We start from the raw sequence: 24,569 nt of genomic DNA on the forward strand, positions 1-24,569 counted from the left end.
CGCTTAGTACGGTGCCTGGCACCTAGTGAGCACTTGACATATCGTAAAAAGAAAAAAAAAAAACTATGGCACAAACAATTCAAATATATGTCCTGTTGCTCAAATGATCACCTACTTGGGGCTGAGCAATCAACCAATCCAATGGCAATTATTGAGCACTACGGGCAGAGCACTGTTCTAAGCACTTGAGAGAGCACGGCTCAAACAAATGGCAGGGGGCCAGAAATGGTTTACTGTATTTTCAGCAACAAAGGGTGAAGGTGTGAAAGTCTCTCCCAAAGACACTCAAACTGACCGATTAATGCTATTTATGGAGCGTTTTCTGGGTGCCGAGCACTGTCCTTATTACAAGCGCTCAAGTGCTTAGTACAGTTGCTCTGCACACAGTAATAATAATAATAATGGTATTTTTAAGGGCTTACTTAAAACAGCCAAGCACTGTTCTAAGCACTGGGGTAGATACAAGGTAATGAGGTTGTCCCATGTGGGGCTCGCCGTCTTCATCCCCACTTTACAGATGAGGGAACTGAAGCTAAGTGAGGTGGCTTGCCCACGGTCACACAGCAGACAAGTGGTGGAGGCGGGATTACCCACATCCTCTGGCTCCCAAGCCTGTGCTCTTTCCATTAAGCCGCTGCTCCCTTATGTAAGCATTCAATAAATACTACTGATGATATACTAAGCCCTTGGGGAAGACACAATACAATAGGTAGATGCTCACAAGGACCTTATGGTCTATGGTGGATGGATAACACTTTTACCTTCCGTAGTGAAGGACAACTCTTATTAAACCTTCCCTAGGAAAATGGTCTCAAAATCCATGCCATCATTTCCCCCACACTTACTGAGTTAACCCCCACCAGATGAGGAGCATGTATATCAGCGTACATATCCTAAAAAAAAAAAACTATCAATATTTCCACAAGATTGCCCTAAATACTAATACCTGAGCTAAGCATAGTTTTCCACTCCATAGGCATTCTTTTATAATGGCCCAAACAATTGCTTTTCCCTTGATTTTTCTTTCAAACAGTGAAAGATCCCTGGGAAGTGCACTTTCTGGGACTTTTCAATGCAAAGCCTCACAAAGACCAGATTTCCATATGGAGCTATTCCGCAAGTGGACTATTAAAATCCTAACAAACTTTAGCTACAAATGTGTAAGTCAACTAATTATAACTCTGCTGAAAAAAAAAAAAAATCAACAAGACTAATCAGAAAAACCAACATGTGGTCCATGAAAATTAAACATTACAGGTCCTAGGGACCAGAGCAATAATCCTCTACTTTGACATCAAACCATGACAATTCACTGCAGGACAAAGGATTTAAACCGGTATTTTGTAAATTATCAAAAACGTTACCATAAAGTAAACATTGATGGAATAAATTAAAGGTGACCCAGTCAGTCATCTGATTTTACTGAGTGCTTACTGTGTGCAGAGCACTCTACTAAACGCTTCGGAGAGTACGGTATAACAATGTAGCAGACATTCCCTGCCCACAAGGAGCTTTCTCCACTATACTATACAAATACTAGCCAAAAAAAATAAAAAGAGGTCTTGCTATAAACAGAATTGAAAACTATGAAGTCACTGATCCAAATAATAATAAAGGTATTTGTTAAGCATTTACTATGTGCCAGGCACGGTTCTAAGAGCTGGGGTAGATACAGGGAAGCAGCGTGGCTCAGTGGAAAGAGCCTGGGCTTCAGAGTCAGAGGTCATGAGTTCGACTCCGGGCTCTGCCACTTGTCAGCTGTGTGACTGTGGGCAAGTCACTTAACTTCTCTGTGCCTCAGTTACCTCATCTGGAAAATGGGGATTAACTGTGAGCCTCAAGTGGGACGATCTGATTACCCTGTATCTACCCCAGCGCTTAGAACAGTGCTCTGCACATAGTAAACACTTAACAAATACCAACATTATTATTACTATTATTACAAGCTCATCAGGTTGGACACCGTCCTGTCCCACTTGGGGCTCACTCTCTTAATCCCCATTTTGCAGAAGAGGTAACTAAAGCACAAGGAAGTTAAGTGATTTACGCAAGGTCAAACAGTAGACCAGAGGCAGAGCCGGCATTAGAACCCAAGTCCTTCTAACTCTCAGTCCTATTCTCTGTCCTCTGAGCCACGCCGCTCCCCGAGATTACCTGAGTACCTGAGCACTGGGTCTCCACGAGCATAATACAGAAAGGAAGGGCAGGAAATCTCCCTGAAGGTAAACACAATTTAGTTTGGCTAGATTTGCTGAAAGAACACACCTTGCCAGCCACAACTAAAAGTATAAATCCCACAGCTGATCGAAGTGACACGGGGTCAGTGGCACGATTGAACAACTTCTGCCTGTTTGGAAAAAAAAAATAACTGTAAAGGGCGGCGTAATATAGGAAAGGAGAAAGAAATACAGCAACATGCCCTACAAAGAATATCCCGCTTGTCTCAGAACTTCTCAGAAGAGTACACTAACCAATTAGAGAAGAAATCCACTCTTGGGAATTCTTGCACATTCTCCTTTTATGCCTCTTCAAATAGCTGTCATCTTCTTATCTAAGTACTTTGTCTTATTTTTCTTACTGAATATAGGTGGCTGTCAATGCAGAAGGTTAGAGGGAGGTGAGCCCACACTACCCTTTAATTATATGACCTCAATCTCCTGAAATATACCTGAATCAGTAAGAATTATATAACTTTAACATCAAGAAGCAGCTCGGCCTAGTGGAAAGTGGATGGGCCCGGCAGTCGGAGGGCCTGCGTTCTAATCCTGGCTCCGCCACTTGCCTGCTGCGCGACCTTGGGCAAGGCACAACTCTGTACCTCAGTTTCATCATCTGTAAAACAGACAAAAATAGCTGTTCTCCCTTCCCCTTTGACTAGGGGCCCCATAAGGGTCAGGGCTTGTGTCTGACCTGATTACGCTGTATCTATCCCAATGCTTGACACAGAGTAAGCTCTTAAATACAATTATTATTAGTAGCGGTGGAAGTATTAACGAAGACCACTATTATTTATGAAGCCCAGTGCTCTGTACAGAGTAAGCACTAAATATTCCTACCACTACTTTTCTAAATGGATACCTTACCCTAACAATTCTCTACAGGCGCAGTCAGTTCTGCCATAACCCTTGCCTTCACTATGTGATTGGGGTATAACGCTCATTAGGGAACACTTTTTCCCCAGCGTGAGTCTCTTCTGGTATAACACGATCCATAAATGGGTGCATGTATATTCTGTGTAGGAAGCAACGTTTGTGCAACTTCGCAGCATTTAATACTGTCAGACGAGTGGCAGAAGTGTAAAACATTCTGCTAGCGGTGGACATAATAATTGGAATTTGTATCAGAAAATGTCAACTGTGGAAAACTTCAAACCATCAGCCCCCTTGCCCCTTAATTCCTATTGAATCGATCATCATGTGCTACAGTTTTCCGAATAAATCTTCGAGACCATACAAGAGTTTGGGATAAGCTCTCCTCCAAGAGGCCTTCCATAATTAAGTCTTCTTTTCCCTGACCCCCTCTCCCTTCTGTGTCAACTATGCACTTGGATCTGTACCCTTTGGGCCCTTGGCATTCATCCCACCCCCACGGCACTTTGAGAAGCAGTGGGGCCTAGTGGCTAGAGCACAGGCCTAGGAATCGGAGGACCTGGGGTCTAATCACATGTCTGCTGTGTGACCTTGGGCAAGTCGCTTAACTTCTCTGGGCCTTAGTTATCTCATCTGTCAAATGGGGATTAAGAGTGGGAGCCTCTTGTGGGACAGGGACTACGTCCCATCTGATTAACTTGTATCTACCCCAGTGCTTAGAAGAGGGCTTGGAACATAGTAAGTGCTTAACAAGTACCATAATTTTTACTTATGGATCTAAAAATTATTTACTTATATTAATGTCTGCCTTCCCCTCTAAACTGTAAGCTCGTAATAACATAATAATAATCATAATGTTGGTATTTATTAAGTGCTTACTATGTGCAAAGCACTGTTCTAAGCGCTGGGGTAGATACAGGGTAATCAGGTTGTCCCACATGGGGCTCACAGTCTTAATCCCCATTTTACAGATGAAGTAACTGAGGCACAGAGAAGTTAGGTGACTTGCCCACAGTCACACAGCTAAGTGGCAGAGCCGGGATTCGAACCCATGATCTCTGACTCCCAAGCCCGGGCTCTTTCCACTGAGCCACACTGCTTCATAGTGGGCAGTGTACGCGTCTACCAACTCTGTTGTATGGTATTCTCCCAAGTGCTCAGTACAACGCTCTGCACACAGTAAGCCCTTGCTGACTGATGTTTTAATTCCCCACCTTGAGACTGTAAGGTTCCTGTGAGCACAGATCACATCTATCGAGTCTACTGTACTCTCCCAAGTGCTTACTACAATAATCTGAACACAGTAAGCGCTCAGTAAGCACCACCGACTGATTGTTTCTTGGGTCAAAGAAACTAGAAGCTCCTTATATACTATTCACCACTGGAAGTTTACAAAGGTAGGTAAACTTGGTCACCATACTATCCTGCAGTTTTCAAATCACATCTTGGAAACAAAAAGACACGCAAAGAACTTTGAGCCTCAAAGTATCAGCTATAAAATAATTCGCTGGATGGGTCGATTACACAATTGCTATTCCAAAGTCATTAGTAATTTGGACTTTCAGTGCGGCCTAGTATAAAGAGAAAAAGCCTATAAGTCAGAGGACCCAGGCTTTAACTCCAGCTCCATCTCTTGCCTGCAACAGGACCTTGGAGAAACCGAGGCATAGAAAAATGATTTGCCCATCTTTAATACAGGGATTCAAAATCTGTACTCCTTCAGATTGTGTGCCCCATGTGGTACAGGATCTGATTCAATTCATTTTTGTTTACTGAGCGCTTACCATGTGCGGGGAACTGTAGTAAGTGCTTGGGAGACTACAACAATAAACTGATTCTAACCTTTTTTTTTTTAATTTACTCCAGTGCTCAGTACAGTGCTGGGCACATAGTAAATGCTGGAATACCACAATTATGATGAGTCTGCCTCTCTGACGTTACACAGGCACCTACATTACTCCTGGGCCCAGGAACTCTGAAGGGCTGATCGTGTTCAGTATGTCAACCCCGAATTGGATGCCATCTGCATTTCTAACTGATTTAATCATGTCTCCATGACTGAAATTCCCCTCCCTTAAGACCAACTCCATCTGCTATGAATTTTTACTGACAGTAATCATGTTTGGCCTCTAAAGGTCTCAATCGATCGATCCGTACTATTTATTGAGCACTTATTGTCGGTAGAGCACTGTACTGATCCCTCAGGCGTGGAGCTCGTGGGCAGGGAACATGTCCACCAACTCTGTTGTACTGCACTCTCCCAAGTGCTTAGCACACAGTAAAGAGCTCAGTAAATACCACTGATGAGGAGGAGGAAGAGTAGACAATAAAAATGAGTAGAAATGATCCCTGACCTCAAGAAGTTTAAAATCTAATGGGGGGAGGAGGGGAAAGACATTAAAATAAATTACAGATAGGATGAAGCCAGAAAGGATAAAGAGAGGTAGATAAAGAAGGGAGCAAGGGGAGGGAGAGGAGAGTACCCAAGTGCTTAAGTGATGTGGAAGAGCACTTCCAGATGCATCATGGCATAGTGGAAAGAGCCTGGGCTTGGGAGTCAGAGGTCATGGGTTTGAATCCCAGCTCTGGCACTTGTCAGCTGTGTGACTGTGGGCAAGTCACTTCACTTCTTTGTGCCCCAGTTACCTCATCTGTAAAATGGGGATTAACTGTGAGGCTCACATGGGACAACCTGATGACCCTGTATCTACCCCAGTGCTTAGAACAGTGCTCTGCACATAGTAAGCGCTTAACAAATACCAACATTATTATGTCTACCAGATGCAAGCTTGTCAATCGTTGACGCTTGAACTTAAGAACCTATTTCCAGGTAGGCCTGATAAAGTCAAAGTCTTTCTGACCCAGGAGAGCACAAGGTGCATCTTTCTCTTCAGGAAGTACCTAAAGGAGAATTGGCTGAGTATATGTCTGCGAGGCAATGATTGCTTAACACCTAGTTGGCTGTCAACTGGATTAAAATACATTATTCAGACTTGGGAACTGCTTCTTGTAGGCCCAGTGATAGGCACTTAGTCTTATAAATAAATAAGAGCCTTCAGAATCTGTTTGGGTTAATGACATCATTATATCTGTAGAAACAAAGTCTCCTTTCTGAAACAAAACAATAGGAATAAGCTAAGGCCTTGCTTTAATAAGCTATTATTCCTTGCTGGTCAACTTCATGGGGCTTTCAAATAGTCTTACACAAGCAGAAATATCTAGCCCCACTTTTTTTAAAAAAAAAAAAAAAAAAGATTATGGACTTCTCCCTGCAACCCAAGTACTTTCCCTATTACCTTTCTTGTGGATCTCACTCAGCAAAAGCAGTGCCTACTCCATGTCGGCCACTTTTCCACATTGGCTTCTTCTTTCACTTATCCAATCTTGTTTAAAACCTAACCCTCCAACCTTGGAGTGGTTGCTTATTCCCCTTTCTGTATGACAGGTTAAAACTCACTGCAAGGAAGTATGGTAAGAAAGCCTATGGAGGTCAGTAGCACCCTGCAACAAAACAAAATGAGAGGGCCTACGAAGCAGAGGAGTGTTCAAAGCTATCCCTTTCAAAATGCTAAAAAAAAAGGAGTAGGATGCCAAAAAGGTCCGTGGCGGTTTCGCAGTTTCCCAGGCAGGTGCCATGGGAACCACCTGTCAGGGACACTACTGTGGGTGTGTGGCAAAGTCCAGACTGACCCAACCTGGGCAAGCAGACACGTTCAACCTTCTGGCAGACTCAGGGCTATAGGGCAGAGCAAGAAAAAATACATATATAATAATAATGGTATTTAAGCACTTACTATGTGCCAAGCAGTGTTCTAAGCACTGGGGAGGGGGCCTATAAGGTAATGAGGTTGTCCCACGTGGGGCTCACAGTCTTCATCCCCATTTTCCAGATGAGGTAACAGGCACCAAGAAGTTAAGTGACTGGCCCAAAGTCACACAGCTATGTGGCGGAGCCAGGATTAGAACCCATGACCTCTGACTCCCAAGCCCGTGCTCTTTCCACTGAGCCACGCTGCTTCTTTAATAATGATGGCATCTGTTAAGAGCTTACTATGTGCAAAGCACTATTCTGAGCTGGGGTAGCTACAATGTAATCTGGGAGTCCCAAGTAGGGCTCACAGTCTTCATCTCCATTTTACAGATGAGATAACTGAGATCCAGAGAAGTGAAATGACTGGCCCAAAGTCAAGCAGCTGCGAAGTGACAAAAGCGGGAGTAGAACCCATAACCTCTGACTCCTAAGCCCCCAGTTCTTTCCACTGAGACATGCTGCTTCTTTAATAATGGTGGCATTTGTTAAGAGCTTACTATGTGCAAAGCACTGTTCTGAGCTGGGGTAGATACAACATAATTGGGGTGTCCCAAGTAAGGCTCACAGTCTTCATCTCCATTTTACAGATGAGAAAACTGAGATCCAGAGAAGTAAAATGACTGGCCCAAAGTCACACAGCTGCCAAGTGAGAGAAGCGGGATTAGAACCCATAACCTCTGACTCCTAAGCCCGGGCTCTTTCCAATAAGCCACGCTGCGCTTGCCACTTCCCAGCCATAGGGCTCTGAAGCTGGGAATCAAACTTGATTTTCCTTTTTTCCCCATTTATGAGACAGAGCTGTAGGTTTGTAGTTGAGATCCCATGTGAAGAAAGAGCCATGGGGGAGGTTAAAGAGGGTCACTCTTCTGTCCTGCAACCCTCCGGTTCAGCAGAAAGACATTATTTTTTCAAGATGGAAAGCACCATGAGTTTGATCATTGTACTTCTCCATTAGTTTATACCCACAACTCTACCACCACCTATCCCAATAAGAGAAGTCTGATGGGCAGGTTATATATTTTTTTTTTAATTTGTCCCTCCTGAGTGTCTGGCTAATGATACCCAAAATATAAAAATTTTTAAAATAAATACATAAAAAATAAAAAGTTCTCAGTCTGATTCCTTACCATTCAATCCCAAATTTAGCTTTTTAAGTCATCTTTTTCAGCCCATAGATTGAATTATCTTATTGATTACTTTTCTGCATGTCCCAAAGAATTTCAGCAGAAGCAGCGTGGCTGAGTGGAAAGAGCCCAGACTTGGGAGTCAGAGGTCGTGGGTTCTAATCCCAGCTCTGCCTCTTGTCAGCTGTGTGACTTTGGGCAACTCGCTTCGCTTCTCTGGGCCTCGGTTTCCTCATCTGTAAAATGGGGGTGAAGACTGAGAGCCCCGAGTGGGACAATCTGATTACCTCGTATCTACCCCCGCGCTTAGCACACAGTAAGCACTTAAGAACATTATTATTATTATAAAGTAAATTTATCCACACCACCCTACACTCACAAAGCCTGTCGACGTAGGAGCAGGTCACTCATCACCCATGTACATCCTACCTGATCCATGAGAACCAAAGAAGTAAAAAATACAGCACCGAGGAAGGTGGGGAGGGCGGGAGGCATAATAACCTTTGTTTTGCGCCAGCTCAATTAGGATTCCACTGACCTCTTTTAACCTGCAAGAGGCTATTTATTGAAAACTGGCTCAGACCCCACAAAATCAACCATACCCTAGGAGAACTGAAGAAAAAAGACATTTGTGGTAATTTGCAGCTCTACGACTACTTTAAATATCTACGTTATTTTCCACGAGAAATCCTGGTCAAAACAGAAAGCTTATTTACCTGACTAAATAAATGCTTCATTCTTCCACCAAGCTCAAAGGTATTATGCAATAAGCAAACTATCTATTTAGAATTTCCTGGTAGGAAGGGGGGGGGAGGGAAAAAAAAGGGGGGCCTCTGGATAAAAATGGGGATCTAGTTCCATTAAGTGACTTGGCACGCTTTGCAGTTTTTCTGACTCAGTTTCCCCCATTTTAAGAGGCAAGCATCATTCCGACTTGGGCTCTTATCCAGGAAGGTGGTGATAATTATGCCAGCTACGTGAAGCAACTTTAGAAAATCGGGGGGGGGGGGGGAGAATGACAATATTAACATGGAAATTAAAAAAAAAATAAACCGCTTAATACACAAGCCCTCGGAACTGGGAGTCCTCAACTTAATGGAAATCCAGATAACATTGGGAAGCAGTCCGATCTGTGAACTGCGTCGCTACCACCCGCACTAGATGTAATACACAATGGAAATGGAAACACATGCACCAGGCTCTAACCCACCAATGCTTTTTCCTTTTTTTTTTTTCTCCTTCCCCCCGCCCCAGTTGCCTTGGGAATTCCGCTTTACCAAATTTTCATTAAAACTAGGCCTCGGTGGCCTTGTCATCTGCCGCCCGAGATGATTTAAATCCTTTTTAGGGAGCACGGGGACGAGAGTGGAGGCTCGGCAGCCAACGGCCCTGAATGGCCGACCCCCCCCCACCCCCGGGGAAGAAAAAAAAAAAAAAACAGAAAAACCCCCTCGCTAAGGCAAACTCCTGAAAATAAAAATCAAATCACAGGGCCACGGAACGGAAACAATGACAGCTACTTAATTGTCGTGGGGCTTCCATACCGGAGAGGGGCACCTTTAGGGTCTCTCCAAAAGCCCCCCCCAGGACCCCCGATCGGGTCCGATACTGCCCAAAGATCAATGGAAAGGGCCCCGGCCGTCGACTGATCGATAAGCGCCGCCGAATAGGGTGGGGGGGAGGGGGGGAAGGGGAGGTGGAAGTTGTGTTGACACTGAAACTCACAATGACGTCCGGCGGCGGCGGGGCTCTGGGCCCCCGGACGAGGCCTCGGGGAGCCGACCGACGCCCCCCCCGGGGTCCCCCTCCCCCCCCAATAAAACCCCCTTTTTTCCTCGGTCCTCGGTGGGCCGGGACCCCCCCTCCCCCCGCCCCCCCCGGGGGTGTAAATGCGACACGTTGAGGCCCGGGAGTAGGCCTCGCCTCTCCCTCTGTCCGTCCGTCCTTCCTTCCTCCGCCCGGGCGAGGACACCTTTGTTCGGGACCCCCCCCCCGGCAGGCCGGGGGGGGGGGTCTTCTCCATCCTGCTCGGACCCCCCCCCTCCCGGGGGAGGGGGGGAGAAAACCGAACGCCCCCCGGAGGTAGGGGACCCCCGGGATCGGGTGGCTCCGACGCCCCAGGACGGGCCCGGCGGGGGCTCCCTTAGAGCCTCAGTTTCCCCCCTGGAGCCCACGTTCCAGGACTCCGGGGGGGGGGGGGGCTTCGATGGAGCCCCAATTAAACGGTTTTTCCTCGGGGAGGAGACCAGCTTCCCAACCCGGGGGGAAAGGAAGGGCGAGAGGGGGCCGCGCTGGCCTTGCGGGTCCGTCCTAGGAGGGGTGAAAATGGGGGGGGGGGGTGCAGAGGGGGTGCCAGCCTCAGGCCTAGCAACGAGGAGGCCCAGCCCCGAGGCTCAGGCCTGGGGGGGCAACCCTTCCTCCCGCCCCGCTGCTCCACCGCCCCCCCCCCGCCGCCTCCTCACGCCCCCCCCCATCCGCCCCCCCCAGGACCGTCCCCTCCCCGCCTCCCCCCCAGCAGTAGCAGCAGCAGGCCCACTACTCGCCATGGCTCCCGCTTTCCATTTCCGGGCCGGCCCGCGTCCTCCCCCCCGGCTCCTTGGCCACTTCCGGGCCCCCGCTCCGTTTCCGGAGGGTCGGGGGGACCCCCCCCCAAGTCCTCGGTCGCCCCCCCCTTCCCCGGGATGGGGGGGGGTCCCCGCCCCGAGCTCGGGCCCCGGGCCCGCTCCCCGCGGGGAGGCCGACGATGACACGACGAGGCTCCGACGAGGGGCCGGAACGGCGCCGTCCTCCCGCCCCCCGCCCCGAGATGGGAATCGGTTACCTAGTTCGGCCCCCGGCGTCCCGGTCCGATGGCGGGGTCGTCGTCGTCGACTGGCGGCGGCGGCGGCTCCGAGGTCCCTTCGATTATCAGCTGAGCCGCAGCACCGCCCGTCGCCTTCCGCCTCCCCTTCGGGGCGCTCTCGCAGGGACTACTTTCCCCGTCCCCGCCGCGACGGTGCCGGGGAGGGACGGCGGGGCGGCCCCCGCTCCAAACCCCCGCACTAAAGACACCGGCCCCAGGCGGCCACGCCTCAGGTTCCCCCGCGGCGGGCGGGATGGGCCGGTCTTCGGCCACTCGGGCTGGTCCTTGCCTCCCGGCGAGGGCCGAGGGATGGATATCCCTCCGCCGGGGTCACCCTCCCTCCCTCCTTCCCTCCTCCCTCTCGGGCCTTCCGAGGCGCAGAAGCCTTTGGTCAACTACTACCACCCCCGCTGCCCGGGGCCGCCCTTCGCCCCAACCGGGGAGGCTTCCCTCCTTGCTCCCGCTCCCGGCGGGACGAGGGTCGGGCGGCCTCCCCCCCCCCTCCCCGCCACCCCCCGGGCCGGGCTTTATCGAAGCTGCGGCCCCCTGACCCCGGGCCGGGGCCCGCCCCTTCCTGGTTGTCGTGGCGACGGCCGCCGCGTCCCAAGATGGCGTCGCTGCTGCCGGAGACGCTGTTCGAGGTGGTGGGCCAGGCGCCGGCGCCCAGCAAGGACTACTACCAGCTGCAGATCACCCAGTCCCAGGCCAGTGCCGCCCGGACCCGTCCCACCCGGCCCCTCCCCTCAATGCACACACACAGCCCTGCGCCTACCTCTCCGTACTCATCTCTAGGTGCACACACACACACACATATATATGTATCCACCCTCCCGTCCAGGCTTCCCTGGCAGAGACGCTCTTCCTCCTCTCCCCCCTGGCTTCTCGCCCACCCTTAGAAGCCGTTTCGTCCTCCTGCACCCCTTACCCGCACGCCTTTCCTCTAGTCACCAGGCAGGAAGAACCAACAGGGATGCCCCCTTCCCCAGTACCCTCTTCTCCTTCTCCTCGTTGCTCTTCCCCCTTTCCTTTCCCTGTTACCCTCTTCTCCTTCCCCACTATGCCCCCTTCCCCATTACCCTCTTCTCCTGCACCTCGTTGCTCTTCCCCCTCCCCTTTCCCTTCCCCATTACCCTCTTCTCCTGCTCCTCGTTGCTCTTCCCCCTCCCCTTTCCCTTCCCCATTGCCCTCTTCTCCTTCTCTATGCCCCCTTCCCATTACCTTCATCTCTTTCTCCTCTTTGATTTCCCCCCTTTCCCTTCCCCATTACCTTCTTCTCCTTCTCCTCTATGCCCCCTTCCCCATTTCCCTTTTCTCCTTCTCTTTGCTCTTCCCCCTTCCCTTTTCCCTTTCCCATTACCCTCTTCTCCTTTTCCACGTTGCTCTTCTCCCTTCCCCTTTCCCATTACCTTCTTCTCCTTCATGCCCCCTTCCCCATTACCCTCTTCTCCTCCTTGCTCTTCCCCCTCCTTTTCCATTTCCCCATTACCCTCTTCTCCTTTTCCACGTTGCTCTTCTCCCTTCCCCTTTCCCATTACCTTCTTCTCCTTCATGCCCCCTTCCCCATTACCCTCTTCTCCTCCTTGCTCTTCCCCCTCCTTTTCCATTTCCCCATTACCCTCTTCTCCTTTTCCACGTTGCTCTTCTCCCTTCCCCTTTCCCATTACCCTCTTCTCCTTCATGCCCCCTTCCCCATTACCCTATTCTCCTTTTCCTCTTTGTTCTTCCCCTTCCCCATTTCCCTCTTCTCCTTTTTCTCGTTGCTCTTCCCTTTCCCATTCCCCTCTTCTCCTTTTCCTCTTTGCTCTTTAACCCCATTTCCCCTTCCCTCTTTCCCATTTCCCTCTTCTCCTTTACCTCTTTGCTCTTTCCCCATTTCCCCCTCCCTCTTTCCCATTACTGTCTTCTCCTTTTCCTCTTTGCTCTTTCCCCTTTTCCCCTCTTCTTTTCCTTTTTGCTCTTTCCCCTTTTCCCCTTCTCCTTTCCCATTACCTTCTTCTCCTTTTCCTCTTTGCTCTTTCCCCTCTTCCCCATCTCCTTTTCCTCTTTGCTCTCTCCCCTTTCCCTCTTCCCCTTTCCCATTACCATCTTCCCCTTTTCCTCTTTGCTTTTTCCCCCTTCCCCTTTCCTTTTCTCCTCCCCCGCCCCCCTTTCCTATTCATCCTTCCCCCTGTCTCTTTCTTCCCCCCCTTATCCAGGTACTCTCCAACCCTTCTCTCCTTCCGCACCCCCCCCCCAATTGGGAACTACAGTGCACTGTTTCCACAAGTAATTGGTGTTGTTAACTACCTGCCCTTGCCAATTTAGGACCTATACGAAAATGGCTTTGATTGCTCACTCTCCCTCGTCTAATCACTCTCACTTCCCAACCCCATGACCACGGAGTGGGCTTTCATGGGGTATATACACCTCACCCAGGACATCCTTATTTTACTGTTAGGGCTGTATGTTGATTTTGAGAAATGCTAATGATTTATGTGCTGTTGCTCTCAAGATATACTTGGATTTTTTTGCCCAGTAATAATAAATAATAATGGTGAGACTTGTTCAGCACTTGCTATGTGCCAAGCACTGTACTAAGTGCTGAAGTAATAATAATAATAATGATTAGAAATGGTACTTGTTAAGCGCTTACTATTTGAGAAGCACTGTTCTAAGTGCTGGGATAGATATGTCAATCGGCTTGGATGCAGTCCCTGTCCCACATGGAGCTCACCGTCTAGGTAGGATTTAATCTAGGTAGGATTTAGAGATTTTACAGATGAAGTAACTGAAACACAGAGAAGTCAAGTGACTTGCCACAGGTCACACAGCAGACATGTGACGGAGCCGGGAGTAGAACCCAGGTCCTCTGACTCCCAGGCCCGAACTCTTTCCACTAGGCCCAGTTGAGGTGGATTCAAAATAATCAGGTTGGACACAGCCCCCGTCCCACATCGGGCTCACAGTCTAAGCGGAGGGAGAACAGGGGTCGAATCCCCATTTCACAGCTGAGGAAAGAGCATGGGCTTTGGAGTCAGAGGTCATGAGTTCAAATCCCAGCTCTGCCACTTGTCAACTGTGTGACTGTGGGCAAGTCACTTAACTTCTCTGTGCCTCAGTTACCTCATCTGTAAAATGGGGACTAAGACTGTGAGCCCCATGTGGGACAACCTGATTCCCCTGTGTCTACCCCAGCGCTGCACATAGTAAGCGCTTAACAAATACCAACATTATTATTATTATTAAACTAAGACCCAGAGAAGAGTACTAATAATAGCTATAATGGTATTTGTTAATCAATCATATTTATTGAGGGCTTACTAGGTGCAGAGCACTGTACTAGGTGCTTGGGCGAGTGCAACACAACAGAATTAGCAGACACGTTCCCTACCCCTACAGAGCTTGCAGTCTGGAGCGGGAGACAGTCATGAATATGAATAAATAAGTAATATATAATATAGAGTTTAAAGAAATGTACATAAGTGCAGGGGGGTTGGGGTTGGGGCACATATCAAGCGTCCAGATTGAAGTGCATAGGTGACACGGAAGGGTGAGCGAGCCGGGTACAAGAGGGCTTAATCGGGGAAGCCTCTTGGAGAAGATGTTAACCTAGTAGTGCTTTGAAGGTGAAGAGGGTGGTGGTCTAGGCTCTGTGGAGGACGAGAGAAGAGGATCGGCAGCAAGTTAGACGAGATCGGGGTTCAGTGAGGAAGCTGGCAGCAGAGGAGCAGAGTGTGCGGGCTGGGCTGTAGTAGGAGATTAATGAGGGGAGGTAGGATGAAGCAAGCTGATTGAATGCTTTTAAAAGCCAATGGTAGGTTCTACTTGATGTGGAGGTGGCTGGGCAGCTACTGGGAGGTACTAGAGGAGTGGGGAGGCATGACCTGGACATTTTTGTTTATAAATGATTTGTACAGCAGAGTGAAGGGTGGATTGGAGTGGGGAGAGACAGGAGGCCGGGAGGTCAGTGAGGAGGCAGATGCGGCAATCAAGGCGAGATAGGATAAGTGCCCGGATCAGCGCGGTAGTAGTTTGGATAGAGAGGAAAGGGTGGGGTTTGGCAGTGTTGTGAAGGTAGAACTGACAGGATATGGTGACACCTTGAATATGCAGGTGGAATGAGAGAGAGCTGAGTCGAGGACAGCGCCAGAGTTACGGGTTTGGGCAGTAGGAGGGATAGTGGTGCTGTCTATAGTGATGGGAGAGACAGGCAGAGGACAGAGTTTGGGGTGACAAGACAAGGAATTCAGTTTTGGACTTGTTTAGTATGAGGTGCTGGTGGGAAATCCAAGTAGAGATGTCTTGAAGGCAGGAGGAAATGTGAGATTGCGGGGAAGGAGAGAGGTCAGAGCTAGAGCTGTAGATTTGGGAATCGTCTGCAGAGAGACGGTAATTGAAGCCATGGTCGCGAATGGGTCCTCCAGGGGAGTGGGGGTAGCAGGAAAATAAAAGGAGACCCAGAGCTGAATCTTGCGGGACACCCAAAGTTAGGGCGTGGGAGGCAGAGGAGGAGCCAGCAAAAGCGACCCAGAAGAAGCTATCAGAGAGCTAGGAGGAGAACCAAGACAAGACAGTGTCAGTGAATCCCAGGTTGGATAATGTTTCAAAGAGAAGAGAGTGGTCTACAGGTTCAAAGGTGGCTGAGAGGTCTAGGAGGATTAGGATGGAGTAGAGGCCGTCAGATTTCATTTATTCATTCACTGGTTTTTGTCAGTCAGTCAGTCAGCCAATCGTATTTATTGAGCACTTACTGTGTGCCAAGCAAATTGTACTAAGAGGTTGGGAGAGTACCATACAACATAACAGACACATTCCCTGCCCACAGTAAGCTCACAGCCTAGAGGGGGAGACAGACATTAACATAAATCACTAAAATTACAGCTATGTACATAAGTGCGGAGGGGCTGGGAGGGAGGGATGAATAAAAGGAGCGTGTCAGCTGAGGCAGAAGGGAGTGGGACAACAGAAAAGGAGGGCTTAGTTAGGAAGGCCTCTGGAAGGAGATGTGCCTTCAGTAAGGCTTTAAGGTGGTGGAGAGTCATTATCTGTCCTATATGAAGAGAGGGTGCTCCAGGCCAGAGGCAGGACGTGGGTGAGAGGTACAGTGAGCAGGTTGGCATTAGAGGAGCAAAGGAGGAGGATTGGGATGTAGCAGGAGAGTAGTGAGGTGAGGTAGGAGGGGGCAAGGTGATTGAATACTTTAAAATTGATGGTAAGGAGTTTCTGTTTGAGGCAGAGGTGGATGGTGAGGAGCTTATTGGTGACCTTAGAGAGGGCTGTTGTTTCTGTGGAGCAAAGGGGGCAGAACCCCGATTGGAGGGGATCTAGGAGAGAATCGGAGAATAGGAAGTAGAGACGGCAGGTGTAAACAACTCTCTCAAGAAGTTTGGAGAGAGAAAGTGGGTGAGTGTATGAGGTGGGATGGAGCAGGAGGTGTCTGGAGTAAAGGAGTGAGAGGAGGTGGACAGTGTAAGTGTCATCAGGGACATCCACATGAATATTGAATTGTACATTCCAAGCGCTTAGTACAGTGCTCTGCACATAGTAAGTGCTAAATAAATACTATTGAATGAATGAATGAATATTGAAGTCCCCGGATCAACATAGGGATGGAAAATGAGAGAAGGAATGTGAGAAAGAGATTAAAATGGTTCAGAAAGTTGGAGGTGGGGCCTGAGGTGGGTGGAAGATAACCATGACTAGTAATTGGAGTGGGTGGTAAGGGCGGATGATAAGGGCACTTGCTATGTTAAGCACTTACTCTGTGCCACATTGCACTAAATGCAAGGGTAGATACAGGATAATCAGAACGGACTCAGTCCTTGCCCCACATGGGGCGCACAGTTGAAGGGGAACAAAGAGTGGGTAATAATAATAGTAATTGGGTTTTTGTTAAGTACTTAATATGTGCCAGGCACTAGACTGAGCTCTGGGGTATATACAAACAAATCAGGTTGGACACAGACCCTATCTCCAATGGGGCTCACAGTCTCAATCCCCATTTTACAGATGAGCGAACTGAGGCACAAAGTGAAATGACTTGCCCAAGGTCACACAGCAGACAGGTGGCAGAGCTGGTGTTTATTCATTCAATTCAATCGTAAGAACAGTGCTTGGCACATAGTAAGTGCTTAACCAATGCCATAATTATTATTATAATTATTTATTGAGCGCTTACTGGGTGCAGAGCATTCTACTAAGTTCTTGGAAAATACAGTACAGCAATAAAGAGAAACAATCCCTGCCCACAACGGGCTCACAGTCCGCAGAGGTGGGGAGGCAGAGGTCAATATTTAGAGAAGTGACTTGCCCAATGTTGCATAGCCGGCAAATGGCCGAGCCACAACCCAGGATGTCTGACTCCTAGGTCCATGCTCTTTCCACTAGGCCACATTGAAGTTTGATTGAGTACCTTGTAATGTGTTGTCCCTCTACTTTGAAGCCTTGAAATTTAAAGTTTTGATCCCAGTTGGCATGCAAGTGTGTAAGGGGAAAGGATATGAGAAAATCCAGTTGGACACAGTCCCTGTCCCGTGTGGGGATCACAGTCTCAATCCCCATTTTACAGATGAGGTCACTGAGGCACAGAGAAGTGAAATGACTTGCCCAAGGTCACCCAGCTCCCCCCTTTTTCCCTCTGCTCCCTCTACCCCTCCTTCACCTCTCCGCAGCTAAACCCTCTTCTCCCCCCTTACCCTCTCCCGTCCCACCCCCTCAGCACTGTACTCATCTGCTCAACTGTATATATCTTTATCACCCTGTTTATTTTGTTTATTTTGTTTAATGAGATGTACATCACCCTGATTCTGTTTAGTTGCCATTGTTTTTTATGAGATGTTCTTCCCCTTGACTCTATTTATTGCCATTGTTCTTGTCTGCCCATCTCCCCCGATTAGACTGTGCGCCCATCAAAGGGCAGGGACTGTCTCTATCTGTTGCCGACTTGTACATTCCAAGCGCTTAGTACAGTGCTCCGCACATAGTAAGCGCTCAATAAATACTATTGAATGAATGAATGAAAGGATAGTGCTGACAGGCCAGATAAACCAAGTGTCCCTGTGTCTACCTACCACCATCAAGGCCCTGTTCGCCTACCCACCCTCTGACCACCCTGTCCTTTAGCAGAGAACCAGCCAACCATTTCCCTAGTGTCACACCACTCTTTTCCTTCCTCCCCCTCAACCCCACCTTCCCACCTAGCCGCATATTCTCAGTTGTAGTGTGACAGAGCCTGGCTTTTGCTGATAAGATTACTACTGTCTTTGAAATCGAATTTGTCATTTTTTTCATATCATATTTCAGAAAGACAGTCTGAACATAGCTCTTCCTAACTAATACCTTCATCGTTAATAATAATAATGTTGGTATTTGTTAAGCGCTTACTATGTGCCGAGCACTGTTCTAAGCGCTGGGGTAGATACAGGGTAATCAGGTTGTCCCACGTGAGGCTCACAGTTAATCCCCATTTTACAGATGAGGTCACTGAGGCACAGAGAAGTTAAGTGACTTGCCCACAGTCACACAGCTGTCAAGCGGCAGAGCTGGGATTCAAACTCATGACCTCTGACTCCCAAGCCCGTGCTCTTTCCACTGAGCCATGCTGCTTCTCAGCAGCGTTATATCAGCATCATTCATTCATTCAATTGTATGTATTAAGTGCTTACTGGGTGCAGAGCACTGTACTAAGCGCTTGGGAAAGTACAATACAATGGATGAGCACTTACCGTGCGCAGAGCAGTATACTAAGATCTTGGGGGAATACAACACACTTCCCTGCCCCAGTGAGATTACAGTCTAGAGGGGGAGACAGACATTAATATAAATAAATGGGTTCACTTTGGTTTCCCGTTCTTTTTCTCTTTCCAGGAATAATTATAATAATCATAGTTATTAAACCCTTTTCACCAAGCACTAGAGTAGATACAAGATACTTTATCAGATCTCCCAAACCCGGTCCGCTCCCAGACTTCTCTATCACCGTGGATGGCACGACCATCCTTCCCATCCCGCAGGCCCGCAATCTCGGTGTCATCCTTGACTCGTCCCTCTCGTTCACCCCACACATCCTATCCGTTACCAAGACCTGCCGGTTTCACCTCTACAATATCGCCAGGATCCGCCCTTTCCTCTCCACCCAAACGGCTACCTTACTATTACGGGCTCTCGTTATATCCCGGCTAGACTACTGTGTCAGCCTTCTCTCTGACCTCCCTTCCTCCTCTCTCGCCCCGCTCCGGTCTATTCTTCACTCCGCTGCCCGGCTCATCTTCCTGCAGAAACGATCTGGGCATGTCACTCCCCTTCTTAAACAACTCCAGTGGTTGCCTATCGACCTCCGCTCCAAACAAAAACTCCTCACTCTAGGCTTCAAGGCTCTCCATCACCTCGCCCCTTCCTACCTCTCCTCCCTTCTCTCTTTCTACCGCCCACCCCGCACGCCCCGCTCCTCCGCCGCCCACCTCCTCACCGTCCCTCGGTCTCGCCTATCCCGCCGTCGACCCCTGGGTCACGTCCTCCCGCGGTCCTGGAACGCCCTCCCTCCTCACCTCCGCCAAACTGATTCTCTTTCCCTCTTCAAAACCTTACTTAAAAATCACCTCCTCCAAGAGGCGTTCCCAGACTGAGCTCCTCTTCCCCCTCTACTCCCTCTGCCATCCCCCCTTTACCTCTCCGCAGCTAAAGCCTCATTTTCCCCTTTTCCCTCTGCTCCTCCACCTCTCCCTTCCCATCCCCACAGCACTGTACTCGTCCGCTCGACTGTATATATTTTCGTTACCCTATTTATTTTGTTAATGAATTGTACATCGCCTTGATTCTATTTAGTTGCCATTGTTTTTACGAGATGTTCTTCCCCTTGACGCTGTTTAGTGCCATTGTTCTTGTCTGTCCGTCTCCCCCGATTAGACTGTAAGCCCGTCAAACGGCAGGGACTGTCTCTATCTGTTGCCGACTTGTTCATCCCAAGCGTTTAGTACAGTGCTCTGCACATAGTAAGCGCTCAATAAATACTATTGAATGAATGAATGAAGATCGGACAAAGTCCCTGCCCCCTACCCTCCATCCCGACATCCACCCACGCTGTTCTCCCAGCATGACAGAACCTCCTTTCCCACATAAGACAGACCACCAGCTCTCTCCTCATTCAAATCCTTCCTAAAATCCCTCCTCCTCCAACAAGACTTTCTTGATAAACTTCCTATCCTGATCCTCCTCGACCTCTCAGCTGCCTTTGACACTGTCGACCATTCGCTTTTCCTCAACACTTGATCCAACCTTAGCTTCATTGACTCTGTCCTTTCCTGGTTCTCCTCACCTCTCTGACCTCTCGGTCTCCTTCGCAGGCTCCTCCTCCCCCTCCCATCCCCTAACTGTAGGGTTTCCTCAAGGGTCAGTTCTCGGTCCCCTTCTATTCTCCATCTACATTCATTCCCTTGGAAAACTCATTCGCTCCCGTGGCTTTAACTGTCAGCTCTATGTGGATGATACCAGAATCTTTGTCTCCTCCCCTGTTCTCTCTTCCTCCCTCCAGGCTCGCATCTCCTCCTGCCCTCAGGACATCTCTACTTAGATATCCTCCCACCACCTAAAACTCAACATGTCCAAGACTGAGCTCCTTATCTTCCCTCCCAAACCCTGTCCTCTCCTGAACTTTCCCATCACTATGGACGGCATAACGGTCTTTCCCATCTCAACAGCCCGCAACCTTGGTGTCATCCTTGACTCCGCTCTCTCATTCACCCCACGTATCCAATCCATCAACAAAGCCTGCCAGTCTCACCTTCACAACATTGCCAAGATCCTCCCTTTCCTCTCCATCCAAACCGCTACCACTTTAGTAAAGTCACTTATCCTATCCCAACTGGATTACTGCATTGGCCTCCTTGCTGACCTCCCCACTTCACTCCATATTTCACTCTACTGCCCAGATTATCTTTCTACAGAAACACTCTGGGCATGTCACCCCCCCCCTTCTCAAAAACCTCCAGTGGTTGCCTATCAACCTCCATATCAAACAAAAACTCCTCACTATTGGCTTCAAAGCTCTCCATCCCCTTGTCCCCTACTACCTCCCCTCCCCTCCCTCCTACATCCCAGCCCACACACTCTGCTCCTCTGGTGCTAACCTTCTCACTGTGCCTCATTCTTGCCTGTCCCACCGTCAACTCCACGTCCTATCTCTCTGGCCTGGAACACCCTCCCTCCTCAAATCCGCCAAACAATCAAACTTCTGCCCTTCAAAGCCCTACTGAAGGCTCACCTCCTCCAAGAGGCCTTCCCAGAATAAGCCCCCTTTTCCTCAGCTCCTCCTCCACAACTCACTCCCTTTTCTCTACTTCCCTCCCCCTGCCCCACAGCACTTGTGTATATATGTGCATAGCTATAATTCTATTTGTATTGATGTCTGTTTACTTGTTTTGATCTGTATATATCTATTTATATTGATGCCTGTTTACTTGTTTTGATGTCTGTGTCCCCCCTTCTAGACTGTAAGCCCGGTATGGGCAGGGATTGTCTCTCTTTATTGCTGAATTGTACTTTCCAAGCGCTTAGTACAGTGCTCTACATGCAGTAAGCACTCGATAAATATAATTGAATGAATGAATACATGAATGAATATTTAGTGAGCACTTTCTATGTGCAGGGCGCTTTACTAAGCAATTGGGAGAGTACAGTACAACAGAATTAGTGGACACCTTCCCTGCCCATAGATAGGAATTGACCTAGATAGATATATATGCACAAACACACGCATACATGCGCTATAACGAATTAGCAACAGAAGCTTTTGCTGAGTGCCCACCAGAAACCGAACACTTTATTAGGTCCTGGAGAACACAAATAGAAGTAAAATCAATCAACCAGTGCTATTTATTGAGTAGAACACTGTACTAAGCAGTTGGGAGAGTACAATACAGTAGACTAGGTAGAACCGATCCCTGTCTGCAAGGAACGTACAGTCTAGTAGGGGATCAAAGGCATGTTCCCTGCCCTGGAGAAGCTTAGCACCATGAGGGGGAAACATAGGTGAGCACAGATTGCCAGATATACAATAGTTGAGATAGTTAAGAGGTTGATTACAAATGATAAATAGCTGTCCTTTGTGTTTGAAGTCAAGCTATCGACAAATTATAGCACTCTAGGTGTGTGGAAGGATGGAAAAGTCCAGTGTAGGATCAATAGTCCTTTCCAACTCCCTAGAAAGAAATACTGCCCTTGCTTTGGGATTGCATCATCCTCAAAAGTTTTGATTTAGCATTTCTTTGGGAAAGCTCTAAACTAAGGGCTGAAGATTACCACAGAACATGACATGGTTTCTGCTCTCGAGGAACTTCCAACAAAATGGGAAGTATCTGATGCCCTGCAATTCTGGGTAAGGGAAATCAATCAATTGTATTTATTGTGCACTTACTGAGGCGGACACCCAATCATGGACCCCAGTGGTAGAGGGAGAGGTTTCCACCAGAAACAGCTCTACTTGGGAGATAAAAGAGGAGGCGATCTGGGCAAAGGGCCTCAGAAAAGAGAATGGAAAAAAAGGGAGTGTGAAAAGATGGGGCGAGGGAAAAGGACAGAGGAGAAAGTACAAAAGCAGGAAGAGAATTGGGATTCTCTACTAAGCGTTTGACAGGCAAATGCCCAAACTTGTTAACCACCCCCATTTCTGGGTTCACCTGAAATTTTCATATTCATAGTATTCTCTTATCATTTACAGACAACATAGTTGCATTTTAAACCAAGTCATAACTTGTCCTTGCTAAGGGTTTTTCTTGATCCAGACTAACTCCTCCCTTTGAACGTGTGCCCCGGGAAGTAGTCCGATGATATCCGGAAGAAATAGCTGACTGATAATTTCAGTGTCCGAATGAACGTGTACATAAATGAGGCTAGTTTTCCAAAGTGGTGCTTCCAACTAGTTATTTCAGAATGGAAATATATAATTTTCACATTAATAAGTGACATTGAAATGTGTAATGGCTGAATTCTCCAGAGCTCATCACCACCAACATAACGAAGGTGACAGGGACCAAAATCAGAGGCCACCTGTGGTTTGGTTAGTTTGTTCACTTACCTCCCTGCTTACATCTACCTCACCTGCTTTCGGGCCCCTTTATTCTCTTTGGACCCACCAGCCTATTGTCACTTACCCTACTCTGTCCCTCCCCAGCCACCATCTTCTCTCCAAAATCATCTGGCTCCCGTTTTTCTAACTCCTCTGATGGCCCCTCTCCTCATCAGTTTATTTCTCCTTTCATCTCTCTTTGCCTTTAGTATTGATTTGCCTTTAATCCCGTTCTTTGATATGTTTCTGTTGGGTGGTTATTTCTTCCTTTGTGCTTTACCTTTCTCTCTCTTGTTTTAATTTCTCTTTCAATTCCGATGTTTATGCTTTCCACCTATTATTAATATTATTACGAATAGTAATAACAATAATTGTGGTATTTAAGCACTGGAGTAGGGGCAAAGCAATCAGATCAGACACAGTCCTGGTCCCACATGTTGCTCACAATCTAACGGGGAGGGAGAACAGGTATTTAATCCCCATTTTACAAATCAATCAATTACTCACATTTCTAGAGTCCTTACTTGGTGCAGAATACTGAACTAAGCGCTTGGGAGAATGCAATTCACTAGAGTTAATAGACACATTCTATGAATTCACATGCTAGAGGATGAGGAAACCGAGGCACAGTGATGTGAAGGGACTTGCCAGAGGTCAAAGAGCAGGCAAATGATGAAGCCAGGATTAGAACCCAGGTTGGCCTGGCTCCGAGGCCCATACTGTTTTCACTAGGCCTCGCTGTTTCTCACTCTTTTCCCCTCCTTCCCATCCTATTTTCTCTTCCTGCTTTTGTACTTTCTCCTTCTGTCCTTTTCCCTCTCCCCATCTTTTCACCTTCCCTTTTTTTCCATTCTCTTTCCCAAGGCCCTCTGCCCAGATCGCCTCCTCTCCTATCTCCAAGTAAAGCTGTTTCTGGTGGAACACCTCTCCCCCTACCACTGGGGCCCGTGATTGGGTGTCGCAGTGAGAGCCTCTCCGCTTGGTAGCCTCGAAGACTGTGCGAACTTCCAGAGGAAAACACTAGGACTGGTTTGATGAGGATGACTCAGAGATCAAGGAGCAACTTTGAGCAAAACAAGCAGTAGATCAACAACCCCTTGCAGAGTCTCCTAACCCTGACAGAAGTGATGCTTAGCAAAGCTTTGGTCACGGAATTCAGGACGTCCGAAGAAGCAAGAGTGACAGATGGTGAATGCAGAGGCCAAAGAGATGGATACGAGCCTATGAGGACCTTACCAAACCAGGGACTTCTAAGCATGCCTGAAGAGTGGATCATTTCCCTCGTCACCAGTGGGAATAGTAAAGAGAGAGCAACAGTACATCAGTGATCTCATTGGGAAGCAGTGTGGCCTAGTGGAAGACCACGGGCCTGGGAGTTAGAGGATCTGGGTTCTAACCCTGGATCTGCCATTTTTCTGCTGTGTCATTTGGGGCAAGTCACTTAACTTCTCTGGGCCTCAGTTACCTGTCGTCTTCAAAGTGAGGATTCAAAACCTGTTCTCCTTCCTAGTTGGACTGTGCCTCCCCAAGGGCATTCTACTAAGTGCTTGGGAGAGTTCACTAGAGTTTTTAGAGTTTAGACTCTACTCTCCCGAGCGCTTAGTACAGTGCTCTAGACTGTACTAAGTCCTCCAGTGGGCAGAGAATGTGTCCGTGATAGTGT

General features: G+C 48.3%; 2 protein-coding genes across 20 annotated transcripts in view; one reads left to right on the forward strand and one right to left on the reverse strand.

Annotated features, from left to right (window-relative positions):
* TRIP12 (thyroid hormone receptor interactor 12) overlaps window positions 1-10,933 on the reverse strand; it is a 143,296-nt gene extending 132,363 nt beyond the window's left edge. For 17 of the 18 annotated variants that reach the window (XM_029061986.2, XM_029061978.2, XM_029061961.2 and 14 more), the window contains exon 1: window positions 10,846-10,933. The gene's annotated coding sequence lies outside the window, so the exon portion shown is untranslated. Of the gene's footprint in view, window positions 1-2,265; window positions 2,348-10,845 lie in introns of those variants that run through there. The other variant, XM_039912589.1, reaches the window with a different exon arrangement.
* The window catches only part of FBXO36 (F-box protein 36), a 96,794-nt gene continuing 82,923 nt past the window's right edge, over window positions 10,699-24,569 (forward strand). Inside the window, exon 1 of one of the 2 annotated variants that reach the window (XM_039912641.1) lies at window positions 10,699-11,570. In XM_039912641.1, coding sequence (XP_039768575.1) covers window positions 10,768-11,570 — 803 coding nt within the window. In that variant the 5' untranslated portion in view covers window positions 10,699-10,767. The remainder of the gene's footprint in view (window positions 11,571-24,569) is intronic. The other variant, XM_029062000.2, reaches the window with a different exon arrangement.

This window comes from Ornithorhynchus anatinus, chromosome 1 (genome assembly GCF_004115215.2).
Source record: "Ornithorhynchus anatinus isolate Pmale09 chromosome 1, mOrnAna1.pri.v4, whole genome shotgun sequence".
NCBI classification, from domain to species: Eukaryota; Metazoa; Chordata; class Mammalia; order Monotremata; family Ornithorhynchidae; genus Ornithorhynchus; species Ornithorhynchus anatinus.